Source organism: Ischnura elegans (genome assembly GCF_921293095.1).
Source record: "Ischnura elegans chromosome 13 unlocalized genomic scaffold, ioIscEleg1.1 SUPER_13_unloc_3, whole genome shotgun sequence".
NCBI lineage: Eukaryota > Metazoa > Arthropoda > Insecta > Odonata > Coenagrionidae > Ischnura > Ischnura elegans.
This window is the reverse complement of record NW_025791659.1, coordinates 4,165,242-4,180,570: the sequence shown is the minus strand read 5'-3', so window position 1 is coordinate 4,180,570 and position 15,329 is coordinate 4,165,242. Positions and strand designations below refer to the sequence as shown.

At 36.1% G+C, this 15,329-nt stretch overlaps 1 protein-coding gene and 1 long non-coding RNA gene across 3 annotated transcripts; both read right to left on the bottom strand.

Moving 5' to 3' along the window:
- Nucleotides 1-1,366: 1,366 nt before the first annotated feature.
- LOC124172854 lies at nucleotides 1,367-3,417 on the bottom strand. Its single transcript, XR_006868288.1, has 3 exons — nucleotides 3,374-3,417; nucleotides 3,146-3,243; nucleotides 1,367-1,586 (listed from the first exon to the last, which is right to left on the bottom strand). It is a non-coding gene; the product is annotated as an uncharacterized LOC124172854 (long non-coding RNA).
- A 1,081-nt stretch (nucleotides 3,418-4,498) lies between these two features.
- On the bottom strand, nucleotides 4,499-15,329 carry LOC124172849 (gastrula zinc finger protein XlCGF57.1-like). Of its 2 annotated transcripts, XM_046552347.1 has the most exons (3): nucleotides 15,202-15,329; nucleotides 15,056-15,091; nucleotides 4,499-7,087 (listed from the first exon to the last, which is right to left on the bottom strand). In XM_046552347.1, the coding sequence occupies exon 3, from the start codon at nucleotides 6,894-6,896 to the stop codon at nucleotides 5,427-5,429; it is 1,470 nt and encodes a 489-aa protein (XP_046408303.1). In that variant the 5' UTR covers nucleotides 6,897-7,087; nucleotides 15,056-15,091; nucleotides 15,202-15,329; the 3' UTR covers nucleotides 4,499-5,426. The 2 variants fall into 2 exon arrangements, with proteins under 2 accessions (XP_046408303.1, XP_046408304.1); XM_046552348.1 differs by lacking the exon at nucleotides 15,056-15,091.

Here is a 15,329-nt window from a genome sequence, read left to right as displayed (position 1 = left end):
TCCAAACAGCTAACTGATCCAAAATATGTTCATTCCTTCTGGCCTCTAATTCATCCTCATTGCTGGACGGCAAAGGAACATTACAATCTGAAGTGGGACATATGGAGGAGAGATTCAATTCCTCATGTTTGCTGGAGACACTGTGAAATTGTCGTCGAGGCTTAATAGAGCACTTAGGATGAATGATCACACTCCATTACAGATTTTGGTGAATTATCTTTAGTGGCAACTAGGGTAGTGGAAGAACTAACAATAGTACGAGCCATGCACACTTCTTGAGCCTTCTCAATTCGTATCCTATGCCTTTTCTGCCTCGTTCCCACATCTGAGAGTAATGCAACTCTTCAACCACCATTCCAAGCGTGACTACTCATATTTGCTGTTGGCATTTTAATTGCGATAATTATTCACAAAATAATTCATACATTACACTGTAAATTGATACCTTGAAAGAGAAGGCAGAACATTTATTAGAATTGATAAAATTAACAGTGTTATCAAATTTTTATAGCCTTGTTTCAATTTCAGTAAGAACCGTTACGAGCTTATAGAATGAACTCGAGGCCTGGCTACACGATAATTTAACAAGTACGATTTTAAGGCTAAAGGCCTGTTTACACATTACATTATATACATGTAAAAGTAAATAGATGAATGCATGAACATGAGAATTAGCGAGAAAATTCACCGTGCAACTAGGAAGTAAGATCTGATTCTTTCCAGGCGAATATAATGAAAGAAGGCTATTTGGGCTTCCAGCCGGGTGGTCGCACCCTATTCTGCCGATGTTTCGGGACTCAAGTCGTGGGAAATTGAGCGTTGGCAGAATGAAGAGAGAACTCCCGGCAGGAAGCCCGAATAGCCTTCTTTCACCGTGTAACCACCCCAAAATTTGGATGCATGAACGCGTGATGTTGACCAGTAGTAAAGGCCTGTTTACACGATACATTAACACGTATGAGTTCATATCCGTTTGCACATATGATTTTAGTCAAACGGAACATGTTCGAATGCATGAACCATATTGGAACAGGTTCCACTTCACGTTCATGCTTTCGCACAAGAAATGCATTCGGAAAACAGAACCTGTTCCAGTTTGGTTCATATATTCGTACAAGTTCTTTTCCGGTCCACAAAAGTAGTCCACAAACTGACTAACATGGACGTGTAACCAGACCCTCAGAAATGAAATGCAAACAGGCTCCAGATTCTTCATTTAACATATTAGCACTTATTCAGCTTCATGTATATTATATGTACGATCAGTTCATTAGAAGCAATTACACGAGAACTTCTACGAAATACCACACAATAAAAGTACTAATCCTTATGTCAAATATTAATAAACATATCTACTTACCTTCAGTGTGTGTGTGATACTTACCTTCAGAGTGATACCTTCATCCTTCGATGTTCTGGCAACAGTTCAACACAACTCTCGTTCTTTCTTTCTCACCCCATGTACAGTCACTGAACTCAAAACCATAATACTTCGGTTGGGCTCTAATCACAGTCCTGGTAATGATGGTATTCCTGGTAGAATCATTTCAGCATCCTATCCTTATATTCTGGACCCCTTGTTGTTCCTAGTCAATGAATCCCTTCGATTAGGTATATTTCCAAAGGCACTAAAAGAATCTTAAGTCATTCCAATCTTCAAACGGAAGGGTAATACCAATGATTTGAGTAACTATTGCCCAATTTCTCTGCAGTCACTGTTTGCCAAAATATTTGAGAAAGTTTTCTATGCTAGACTTGTGTCATTTCTAGAATCACATAATCTAATCTCGTCAAGCCAGCATGGTTTTAGAAAAAATAGATCCACCTCAACAGCTGTGCATTTCATACTTGCATCACTAGATAACAAATGAGATACCGTGGGCTTATTTATTGACTTCTCACAGGCCTTTAACAATGTTAACCATCACTTACTGTTAAAGAAACTGGTAAAGTTAGGCATTCGTGGTATACCAAATAACTGGATGCAATCCTATTTATTTGATAGATCTCAAAGAGTTAGTTTGAATGTTGAAGGTTCTGTGTACAACTCCATGCCTAAAGATATTTATTGTGGAGTCCCTCAGGGATCTATTTTGGCCCCTATATTATTCCTGATATATATTAATGATCTCCTTCATAATCTACAAACAGACTGTTCAAAGATTGTCCTTTATGCTGATGATACTAACATTCCAGTTTCATCCACATCACTACGGTGCACAATTGAGAAAAGTGAAATACTTCTTCAGCAGTTGAGCGACTGGTGTTCTTTAAATTGCTTAGATATAAATGTTGATAAATCCCTAGCCATGCACTTTAATCTCAGGAGAAAACATGGTGTTGACCTTAATCTTGCCCATGATGGTCAATTCATGCGCCAAGCTCAAGATGTTAAATTCCTATAGGACTTATCATCTTGTCAAATCTATCTTGGGAAGAACATATCTGTTATCTACTTAAAATTCTATGCTCCACTTGTTTTCTTATACGTTTCATTAGATTTTCTGTTAGTTCTGAAGTGCTGTTAACACTTTATTATGGCCAATTTTACTCTCGCATCATTACTAGCATTATTTACTGGGGATCAACACATGCTTCAGTTAAGCTTTTTAGGCTGCAAAAGAAAATTGCACGACTTATGGTCTTTGCTCCTTATAATGCCCCATGCCGACCTATGTTTAAAAGACTCAATATTCTCTCACTCCCATGTGTGTATATTCTTTCTGTCCTCATGTTTATCAAAACTAATTTCTATGAGTTCCCTAAAAACTGTGATGTCCATGATTATTACACAAGAGGTCATGATACCATTCATTATAATTATGTCAGGAATAAATCAGCAATTCTAGGCCCAAAACCTATAGAGTTACGCCTGTACAATAAATTACCATCCAGATTAAAAAATTGTAAAACTTCTGGTTCATTTAAAATACAAGCTAAACGCTTTTTACTAGAAAAATTATATTATTCTGTAGATGAATTTCTTCAGGGTAATAGTGTATAATTATTTGTCTATTATATTTTTTTATGTACCTGTGTTATATTTTTTATGTACCTGTGTTATATATTTTATGTACCTGACGACTCCTATATCAGTGTAATCTGGTCTTCGGATAATAAAATATATACTATACTATATACTTACATTTCTGTTATATTGTTGATTCCCAGGTATCTAGGCTCTTTTCTGATGTATGATTTTTTTCCAAACGTAAAACAATATAAGTTGTTAATGGCTATGACCTGGAACCGACGTAACAATGTATCTTAATGTGTGACCAGAAATACACAATACAATGCGAGCTAAATCAACAGGTTTAGCAGCAGGAGAACAATAATTCAAAATAAGGGTATATTAATAGCATACACTTACCTATTAAAAGTTCCTGCAAAAGCTGGCAGTGGAGTCCAGCAAATGTGATACACAAAATGAACACGTGTCTGCAGTAGAATGAAATTCAACCGTTAAAACCAAAGTGAATATAACTCACGAAAAACAAATGTGAAAATCACACACAGCAATTCACGAATACGTAAATGAAATTAGAGATGAAACGTGACCGATGGAAATGAAAAATGCAGATGGAAGTGGAATCAAATTGAAGGCAAAAAACATGAAGTTTGATGAGAGTGAATGAATGTTTGATAAGTGAGTAATGAAATAAATGAGTAAAGGATGATAATATGATAATGAATTATGAGAGTTCTTATGAGAACTGATTATATATTCAGTGAATGGTAACCACTACTACACCACGAAGATGTCTGAGCAGGAAGGCAGAGAAACAAAAGGTGACAATGCGCTTAAGATTGCGGCCCATACTCCTATAGTATTAGCGGCAAGGCGACCAATCAGGGAGAACATACACCACACGGCTGCATGTATAATTGTGGCCAGAACACGGCATAATCACTTCCACCTGAAGACGCCTGCTGGAATACTGGAGAAACTGCTGTCTCCCACACAACCACGACGTGGTGAAACCCAGAAAATGCAGCCTACATTACCAGCGCACCGCGCAAGCCTTCCATAATCTCCATAATAATTCTAATTAAGCTTATAATTAACCTACCTACCAAATGATTATAGGTCAGCTATTGCAGATTACTCTAAAATATACTGAATATGCTCAGAAAATACGAATATGCTCCAAATATTCTACATGACATGACTGTGCTTGTACGAGGCCTATCGTATCATGCATGTTTTGAGAATGATGCAGTGAACGTGATGAAGGAAGTACATATCATTGAAAAAAAGGTACATATCATCCTGAATGTATGCCCTCAATAAGTCGTAAAAAAAAATTCTGAACACATTTTTCACATATTCCCTTGAAAATATGCTCAACATATTTCTCTGAGCACAAGTTGAGCAAATTTCGATGAAAATATGCATACATGAAATAAATTACATTTATGCCAAACACACTCAAATAGTCAAAAAAGGAAAGGGTAGGAATTGGGACAAGTGCTACTCATAAATGATAATTAGCGCTGCCGTTACAATACAGAATCTTATTTTCAGTTGATTAACAAGGATAGTAGCATCATTAAAGTAATGTACAATTCATCCAAAAACACAACAATGACTAAGCTAATGAGAAGCATATAGTAGCAGCAACCATAAAGCACATCCATAAGTCAAGTGCCTGAGGTTTCACACTTCGTCAATCCTAATCTACCATCAAATTGATCTAAAATGAGAAAAATATTCTGAAGATAGTTTGGAAAATTTAAATGACAGGCATACAAAGGATTGATTATATTTAAATTATTACGATGAGGCAAAAGATAAATTTTTGCAGTAATAGAAAATTGTGACATTAGTGTGACAATATTTATCAATAGAAAATGATATTTTACGATTAAAAAATTGGCAGAGCAAACATATTTGAAAATCATATTAATAATTTCTTTTAATACAACACATCTATTCATTAATGTCACTATATCTTTTTCTGCTATGGACACAATTTCCACGATTTCAACCCATCAAACCTTGTATTCATAATAAATCAACATTGAGACATATTAAGGATATGATAAAGGAAATTACACCTTAAAGAAGACAATATTGAGTAATAGTTACTCGCATACTGCCTTTATTCAGAGTGTGGCAGTGGGTGGCCTTGCACTTTATTGCTAAATATCAGAGTAAAATTGCAAATCAGAAATGCACCACTACTTTGAGCATTCATTACACTGTGTTGCAATCCATATACATGGAATTTAGTCATCACAATAAAACACTACTTGCAAAAGTGAGAATTAATTATGCGGGTCCTCAATAGTGATTTTCTTAAGGTAAAATTAGAACAATCATGAAATCTATAAGACCTTTCCTTCCTGCAAATATGCATGATGCGTGCATATAAGCAATGAATCTGGGTTTACCCATCATACAACTGGAAGAATAATGTCCCTCACATGTGTGTTCGGAAATGTCTCACGAGGTTGCCTTTCTGAGAGAAAGATTTCCCACAATCGCTGCATGAAAAGGGTTTCTCCCCTGTATGGGCACGAAAGTGAAGGTCAAGGGTGGACTTGCGAGAATAGGACTTGCTGCAGACATTGCATGCATACGGTCTGTCTCCATTGTGGGTACGCATGTGTACAGTGAGGGAGGAACTAAGAGGGAAAGATTTGCAGCAAATGTCACATGAATAGGCTTTCCTTCCTGTATGTGTTACCATATGGTTGTTGAGGTGGCCACTCTGAGAGAAAGACTTACTGCAGACACTACAGGAATAAGGTTTTTCTCCTTTGTGTATGCGCATGTGCACGGTAAGGTGATAACTACGACTGAATGATTTAAAGCATATTTTACATGAGTAAGGCCTCTCTCCTGTGTGGGTAAGGATATGTTTGTTGAGGTTGCTACTATGAGAGAAAGACTTACTGCAGACACTACAGGAATAAGGCCTCTCTCCTGTGTGTAAACGCACGTGCTGGGTAAGGTGGTCACTACGACTAAATGATTTACAGCATATTATACATGTATAAGGGTTCTCTCCTGTATGTGTAAGCATGTGGGTGTTGAGGTTGCAACTCTGAGAGAAAGACTTATTGCAGACACTACAGGAATAAGGTCTATCCCCCGTGTGTAAACGCATATGCACAGTAAGGTTACTACTATGACTGAATGATTTACAGCATATTTTACATGAATAAGGCCTCCCTCCTGTGTGCTTACGCATATGAGTGTTGAGGGTACCACTCTGAGAGAAAGACTTATTGCATACACTACAGGAATAAGGCTTTTCCCCTGTGTGTATTTGCATGTGATTGTTGAGAGTAGAACTAAGAGTGAAACACTTATTACACACACTACATGAATAAGGCCTCTCTCTTGCACTTGAACACTTTCCCTTTTTGATGTCTTTAGTGCAAGGGGGGGAATTTGAGGAGACACCTACACATGGGTCAGCTCCTACAGCATATCTTCTCCCTATCCTACCCTTTCTTTTCTCCTGAGTCCCTCCGGATATTTCCTTTAGATGCCCATTTCCTTTTCGCCTCAGCCCTTGTCTTTTACTGTTTGCACCTTTTATATGTAGCACATCACATGACTCTGCAGAAACGTCCAAATTGCTGTCACCAACATGAGTTTCGAGGTGTTTGATGAGCTCACTTTTGGTGCTGAATCCACTTGTGCAGTGGTAGCAATTATATAAAGTTTCGTTTGAAATTTGTCCCTTTACAGCAGTTTTCCTCTCACAATTACTAAACTCATCTTTGTTACCCATTACTGCCTCTGTGCAACTCCTCTTTTTACTGACTCTAATCATCCTGAGGGCATTAGGGATAATTGGTGCATCACAACCACTTCCACCCATCACCTCACACATTGTGACTCTGCCTCCACTGATTTTGGATCCTTCTTTGTCCATCATAAGGAATTCAGAAAGATGTTAACTTATCAGCAAGAACAGTTTGACGTTTTTCGAAGACTTCATTCATCACATTCCTTCATTCCCCTGCATGAGATGCTCCACCCTCACGTTAAATGACAGTCAGTGAGGCTGAGGAAGGAATAGTCACCAGATAGATGTGTCCATAAAGTTCCGTCCACCACCTGGGAGCCCTAGAAAAGAATTTTTATGTTTCAATCATAAAAATAGTTATGCTGGTCTAATTTATAATAGCACTTTGGTTAATAACCAAAGCCATTAGATAGAAGGCAATATACCTGCCTCAAAGAATCAACATGGGCCACCCCTTTTGTTATGTATGCATCTTTAATTTGCTCTAACAATAAGACATTATGTCTATCAACTACAATCAAACAAAAATATGAAGCCAATGCTCGTTAAAATTGATAGCACAAACAATGAAGTACATAAATAATGGTAATACAATGGGCATAGATGAGCTTCCTATTGAATTATTTACGTGCTTAGAAGAAGGTCAACAAGAAGTAGTAGAATTGTGTAACGACATATATAATAAAGGTATATGTCCAGGGGACTATCAGAAGACATAGGGGTACCATAGACACTATTGCACAGCTAAGAACATTGGAGGAAAATACTGGGGAATAGGAAAAGATGTTAGCTTTGGCTTTATGGATCTGGAAAAAGCATTTGACAGGATAAAATGGGATAAGCTATTGGATATTCTTAAGATAAAGAAAGTAGACTGGAAGGATGGCAGGCTGATTAGGGAATTGTACAAAACTAGACGGTAGCTATGAAATTGGATGTATGAATCTGTGCCGGGCAGTAAGCCAGGGCTACTGCTTTTCACTCACAATACTTGACATACTCATGGAGGAGATGGCCAGAAAAACCACGAAGAATGTAAAATGAGAAGGGAATGTAGGATGCAATGAAAAATGCATCAGGTTTGCCGATGACATGGAGATTCTGGCCAATGACAATCAGAAGCTTCAAATAATGAGAAATAGTTTAGAGGAAGGAATGAAAGAAAATGGGATGAAAGCATATGTAGTGAAAACGAAAGTTGCGAGGGAAATGACGATGGAAACGTGACTGTTATCATCAATGAGGAAAAGATAAGGCAAATTAGAAGGTATAGATATTCAGGAAGCGTGCTGATATAAGACTGGAGAATTGAGGCAGAGATAAAAGCAAAATACTATGGGAAGGGTAGCTACGCAATAAATTATTTTACAAAGTCGAGAAACATGTGTTAAATAGATGAGAAAGGGAACGGCAACTGAATCCCGAAGGCCAGTCACAGGACTGCATCATTATAATGCTATTGTAATTGCTCGATGGTTGTACTGGGAATTGAAAATTGCATTGGGAATTGCTGATGATAAGTTGCAGATGCATTATATTGGCATCCCTGACCTCAAATTTGAAGATGCAATTAAGCAAAGCAAGGTAAAGGAATATAGCTGGGAGCAGTCCAGAGCAGTGATGGCTGCCTGAGAGATGAAGAGAACCTACCAGGATTTTCAAAGTATTGTGTATCTTGCTGGTTTGTCTGTGCTATGTGAAACGACCGTGCTCATGTATAAACATTAATGGCAAGTTTCTGCAGTGAAACATACAGATATGGTTGGCTTAATGCTGAATCGGAATTATTTTCATAAGTCACGTAAGGTAGTATTTCTTTCATAAAGGCATCTGAAATATTTTCTAGTGTTGTGGTTTTCCTGTTAATCACGGAAAAATGTGTGCTCTTCCATAATTCAAGATTGCAAAATCTGATGTAAGTTGTTGTTCAGGTGCAGTGATTGTTCTGTTACTCATGGCAAAACCTGTGCCTTTCGAATACTCTTCAAGAACTGATAAACAATTTTGGAAAAGCACAACAAGTTTGTCAAACTCTCCTTCAAATGAGATTTCACTGTAAATTCTGTGTTTCCCAAAATTATTTCTAATGCATGAAATTGAAATTTTAAGTGCATTCTGCCTCAGAAATTTGCCAAATTAGATGACTATGTATTTACATGAAGTTTTTTTCTAAGGCTGTATTTAGTAAACTTTTTTCAGCTGAATCTAAATCCAGATTGATGATAGAGATGTGGTATGTGAAGTTAGAAACATTGGTTGAGTGCAGTTCTGTGAAACTTGGAATTGGCGGAAATAACAGGTCGCATGAGGTGAAAATCGAATCCCAAGCAAGATTCAGATTGGTATCACCATGGAAAACAGATATGAAATAGTTAAAACTGGGAAAACAGATTCAAATCTGTTGAAAAGTGGAACCCAGAGTCAAAAAACACTCATGGAAATGAGTAGGAAAACAGCCGCCATGTTTGACCTATACAACTGATTTCCAGCTGTTTCAATCTTCAAAAAGATTCGAAGGAGTATGAAATCAGTGCATCAAACCTGTTGGAAATCAGTGTCAAATCTGATGGAAATCAGTTTTTTTTTGCTGGGTTCAGAGTTAATTCCAGGGTATTAATAAAATGGAAAAGGTAATGAGTAAAAATGTGATGAAATCTCTCAAAGGATATTGTAATGCACAGCAAGGCATCAAACAATGGCTTCTGAGGTCCAAATTTTCATAATATTTATTCTGTTGATAATGTTTCAATAATAATTACCCCATATGCATCCGTGTTTACTTTTGTATTTCATTTGTTACAATTTATACTTTCTATGTAAAGTAACTTTGAAAGAACAATCTAATCCAATTATATTCGATTTTCTTCCAATCTTTTTAGTACTTGCTGACATTATACAAAATGAATTGGTTACGGTGGGTAAGTAAATTTTTAAGGTACAAAAAATAAATTAATATCAACAATTATTTTAAAATTAGGACTTTATATATTATAACATATTCAATAATATATTTGGTTGTTTCCCCAATTCAAGTATTTTAACCATATTTATGTAAATACTGTAATCATATCATTATGTTTAAAACCTTCCTCCTACAAAAAACTGAAAACATTGAGAGACATAAGTCATCAGTGAAATTCGAACACTCCAATATTCGTGACATATTCATTTGGATTATCAAATAAACTAAGCTCAGTCCTTTTATTTTCCAAAAATGCTGTTAATTTTTTTACATTTATTGAGTTCAAACGCTCAAATTCAGAAATTGAGATTTTACAATCATAGGGTTAGGGCTAAAATATGAAAAATTGGCATTATTTCACAAGTCCATCTGACATTAATTTTTTCAACAATCACCCCACTCCACCTCTGCTGCTAATTATTGCACCCTTAATTGTCCTTCTCTTATCCATTGTCACACCAATTCCAACTCAAAATTAGGTGTTACAATACCAGCGTGGAATACTGTATGTGTGTGTGTGTGCACGTAGTGTGATTAGGGCAATAGATAACATAATCTCAAACAAGCTTCAAATTTTAAGATGAAAATTAGAGAAACATAATGCGAAAATTAAGGGCAAAGCAGGTGAATGCTTGTTCATGGTCAAATATGTTTCTAAAATGGTCAAAAATAATTGGAGTTAGGATTTAACTCTTTCTAAACTCTAGACTCTAAACCAGTGTAGAATATAGTGATTAAGACAATTGATCACTTGCAGGAGAATTGTCTTAGCATCACTAATTCTAAACTTGGAAATGGAGGGCAATGGAAGAGTGTCGGGAGCATGCAAGAGCAGTGACTGCTAGTAAATCAAACATCGCACCCATCAAGAGGATTAAAAAAACAGAGGACACACACATCTGCTTCCATTGCCACTGATTAAATGCTAAATCAATGAAGGATGGGGTGCTTTTGAAAGTGGACAGTGTTCAGAGAAAAATCAAGTGTAATAATAAAATGGAAAAGGTGATGAGTAAAAATATTATTAATTTGCCTTGTTTGGTTTAAAAAATGTTGCGATAAATATATAAAAGGAGCTTGTAATGCTTTCGGGAAACTATGATTTAAGTGCAATAAGTTGAACCGTATTGGCTTTCTTATGAAAGATTTTATTTATGAAGGAAGTATTGAGTTGCTTTTGCATCTCTGAAATTTTTATTGCTGATAATAATCCCTTTGGTTCCTAAGAATTCAAAACGTTTTCAAATGAATAGAAATTTGTAACAAATTCACATCACTACCCTAGATCATATGGCCAGGTGGAAAGAACTGTCCAAACTGCGCATTTAAAATTATTAAAATGTGTAGAGAAGCTAACAAAGAAGTGCAGTACTTGAACACTGTAACACTATATTGCGTGAAACATACTGAACCTCCCAATTTTTACTGAATATAAGACTTAGGACAACAATACCAACTCTAGACATCTATTAGCACCTCAAATCCCTGAAAGTGGTAGAATAAAAAATAGAGAAGTACTGACAAAGAGGCTTATAATTAAAATTATAGTGAATGAGCAAGAGGACGTGTTCGAAAAGATAAAGAAGGTTTGGGAAATAGGAATTTCAGTGGGCATTGCTGATACTCCCAGGTCAAACTTCCAACAGTGCAAAATTAAAGAGTCGTACACAGAATAAGCTACCACCTTTTGGATAGTAGGAATTACTGATACCTTCAGACCATACTTGTTTTAGATTTGTAAGAATGATAGAGATGTACTTAGATTAGGTGCTTAACGCTTTTCCCACCAGCCCATTTTGGTGGGGATGTACGAACACTGCCAAGACTATTTTCTGGAATTACCCACACTCCAGATTAAAAAAATTTTAAGCTACTTTATTTTATTAAATACGTCTAGATTGTTTTACCAATTCCTATGATACATTTATATCTGATAACCATAGATATATTATGGGGGTTTACATAAATTACAGCCGATGACAAGGCCACAATTACAAAAAATGTGAAATAATTTGGGTCGATAAATCGGCCCCTTGGGGGGCAGTTTTTGCTTAACCGGTGAGGGCCAATGTATCGGCCCGGAGGCAGTAAAAGGGTTATGGATGGAAAATAAAAAGTCTCTATCAGCAATAAAAAAGCATGTTTACAGGCAGAAAATGATCATGCCAAACAAAGCAGTTGCCATGAATACCCCCTAATAATGAACACTTAACCAATCATTATGAACAAATAGATACAGCTTTCAAGAAGCATAATCAAGAGTAAACAATGATCAAACATATTCAGAGCAGTTGCCATGATCATCCCCCAAAAATCAGCACTAAAAGAAGCGTTACAAAACTTGGAAATCGAATCATCGGAAGCAAAAAATAATCAGGCAGCTTCAAGGCAAATGTCACCGGCATCGCCCAAGTCTCAGTATTAAAAGAAGCAATATGAAAATTTTGAAATAGGCACTTCTTGTGAGCAATTGAAAAGAGTATCCTTAAAAACTTGGAAAGTCAATTACTCATTCAAAGTATTCAGGCTTCTTTAAAGGACATATCATGAGCATTCCTAGTAACTCAGCACTAAAAGAATTTTTTAAGAACAATTGGAAAATAAAGGCACTTCAGAGTGACAATTAAAAGAGCCCATATGAGCACTAAAAAGGCTTGTTCTATTATACAAACTTTTCTAGCAACTGAAAAAGAAGGAATGCACCGAGGGTGCCCAATTCCATCCCATTGTATTCCAGTCTATTCCCACTCTGGTCACATTTTAATCGACTGTCAAAAATGTTCGCTGTGATGAGCACATTGCAATCCAATTTTTCCTGATATTTTGCACAATGGAAATAGCAAATGCAAGAAATAACATTGAAGATCTACTCCATAAATAACATCATCCTGAATGCAAATTTCTGTTGACACCCCTCATTACACCTTATTTCCCCTACTTGGTGGAACTTGGTGACAGGAAACACAATGAAGACACACTTTCGTATGTTCCACAGGAGTTTTAATTACCGACCCAGGTTTCGACAGTACACTATGTCCACTATGTACTGAGAAATCTTTTGTTTGCCTACAACACTTGATAACGACATAGTGTACTGTCGAAACCTGGGTCGGTAATTAAAACTCCTGTGGGACATAAAAAATTCTATCTTCATTATGTTTACTCTGTACTATATAGAGCAACAAAGAAAAACACAACACTGACATCATGATGGCAATTAAAAAGAGTATCCATCAGCACTAATACGGCACCTTCTATTTTACAAAATGATCATGCAGGTTAAAAGCAATGCCATGAGCATCCCCCAAAAATCAGCACTAAAATAAATATTAAGATCAAACGAAAATAGGAACTCTATGATGGCAATAAAAGGAACGTCAATCAGAACTCCTAAAACATATTCAATAGAACACAATCATCAGGCAGTCAAAAGCAAATGTCGTTAAAATACCCAATACTCAACACTAATATTGCATTATGAACAAATGGAAATAGATACTTCGTGATGGCAATTAGAAAGAGCATCAATCACCACTAGAAGAAGTAAGGTCACAAGCATAAAGTAATAAGGGGCAGCTTTAAAGCAAATGTCATGGCGATAACACAAAACTCAACATTAAAAGAAGCATTATAAACAATTGGAAATACGCACTTCATGATGGCAACTGAAAAGAAACTCTCAAATAATTTGCTAGGAATAAACAGGCATCCTAATGCATGAAACATAGAATCGAGTCAACCATAAATTGTTTTTAATAAACAAACTTATGCACTTACCAATTGCGTCATCTCTCTTTGCATGTTAATTGATATAAAGTCACCCATACTTTTAAACAGAATATACTATGGAGCCCCAATGCTCTCCATATAAAGCATCTCGATACATTAAACCGAATATAGAAAGCTTATATTTACATGATTTATACTCAGACTTATGCACTTAGTCGTCCTAAACCATGTCACTCATAAAAATGTCGAGGTTAAAACCAAATTTTCGGAGAAACAGATATCAACGTTGAAAACAAACTCGAATTATATTTTATGATGTGACACCCCTAAACAGATCCTACGTTCTTACAAACCTCTATGCAATTAACAAAAGATGCAGATCTGAAACTTCTCATAGATAACTACGCCTCTAATCAATAATATTTGCTGAAGTTAGAGATTTCCGGTTTAGAATTTCATGCTTCCGCTACTTTTCCCAAGGATATTACAAAGCAAATATATACTAATATATTAGGTTTTAAAGCCTTAAATTGGGAGAGTTTAAATATATCCACAACAATGACAGAGGAGCATGTGACACATGGATCGCCAGGTGAGGATTTTACACACCGTATTCCTACCAAAAATGTTATTTAATGACACAAATGATGATAGGACAAAACCGTATGATAGCATCATGAAGTACATACCTGCGAACATTTAGAACACATAATATCATTACGACAGGGCCAAAAAACTCCGAAATGCATATAACATTACCTAGAAGACGCAATACTTGCTATCACACCAAGAAAGCAATCTTGATAAATGAGAGCCCACTTGCATGATGTTACTATGCGGTGTTGTCATGAAATTAAGCATTTCTAATGAGATCCATAAACAACAAAACACACTAGCAAGTCGAGCAGTGTTCCTCACCATAAATATGGATATGATGAAGAACCCTGCGTGAAGGGTTCTTGGTTATGATACATGAATAAGGAGTCGGTGACGATTTCATTAAATTACTTGATTATCTAACAATATCTACAAATATTAACAAAAACGACTGAAACAGCACCACCTCAATATCTATTTTGCTAATAAGTCGGATATACTAAGTTCTCCTTTTTAAAGACAAAATAAACACACGAATAGAATTATGCTAACGTCTAACATCTTTACCCACAAAAACAACTAACATCGACTTGAAGGAAGTCCTAAACCAATGGCTGTGTCTAATTATGAGAACACTACATCTATAATGCACACCAAAAAAACAGAGTTTGTTCTTCTCCGGAATACACAATGCTACTTCATGTTACCTTTCATAGCGTAATCGAACCGTCGCTGAATGTTTATATCGTACCCATACATATACTACAGAAACTTCCTATTCACACCAAGCAAAATAATCTTTGTACAAGATTAATTGTACACTTGACATTACTATGAGGTTCTTACATGAAATTGTATATTGTTAGAGGCCCATCATCACTCAAACACACTAGCAAATCGCACATTGCTCTCCGCCAACAATATGGATATTATGCACGAATACAAATTCAGGCCGAGGGCCTCACAGTAAAAAAATTATCCAATAATATTCTAAACTTACTTGACAGGAAACAAAGGATCCAGCAGAACTTAAAACCTATTTAGCAAATAAGCAGGTTAACGTCTTTAGTTTAGGGACAACAACAACACAATGTAGGTACTTACATTGCTTAACCACTAACTTCTTACAAACAAAAAACTACTAACCTCGACAAGAAATATTTCCGGAATCAAAATAAATCCAAAAGGAATGTTTAATAGCGAGAATACTACCTCTCAAAGCACACAAAATTGAGAGTTGTCTACTTTCCGTCATCAACACAATCTTCCGGCAT

What these genes read in the sequence shown, in the direction of transcription:
- LOC124172849 (XM_046552347.1), bottom strand. Translation starts at nt 6,896, where the DNA reads ATGATGGACAAAGAAGGATCCAAAATCAGTGGAGGCAGAGTCACAATG.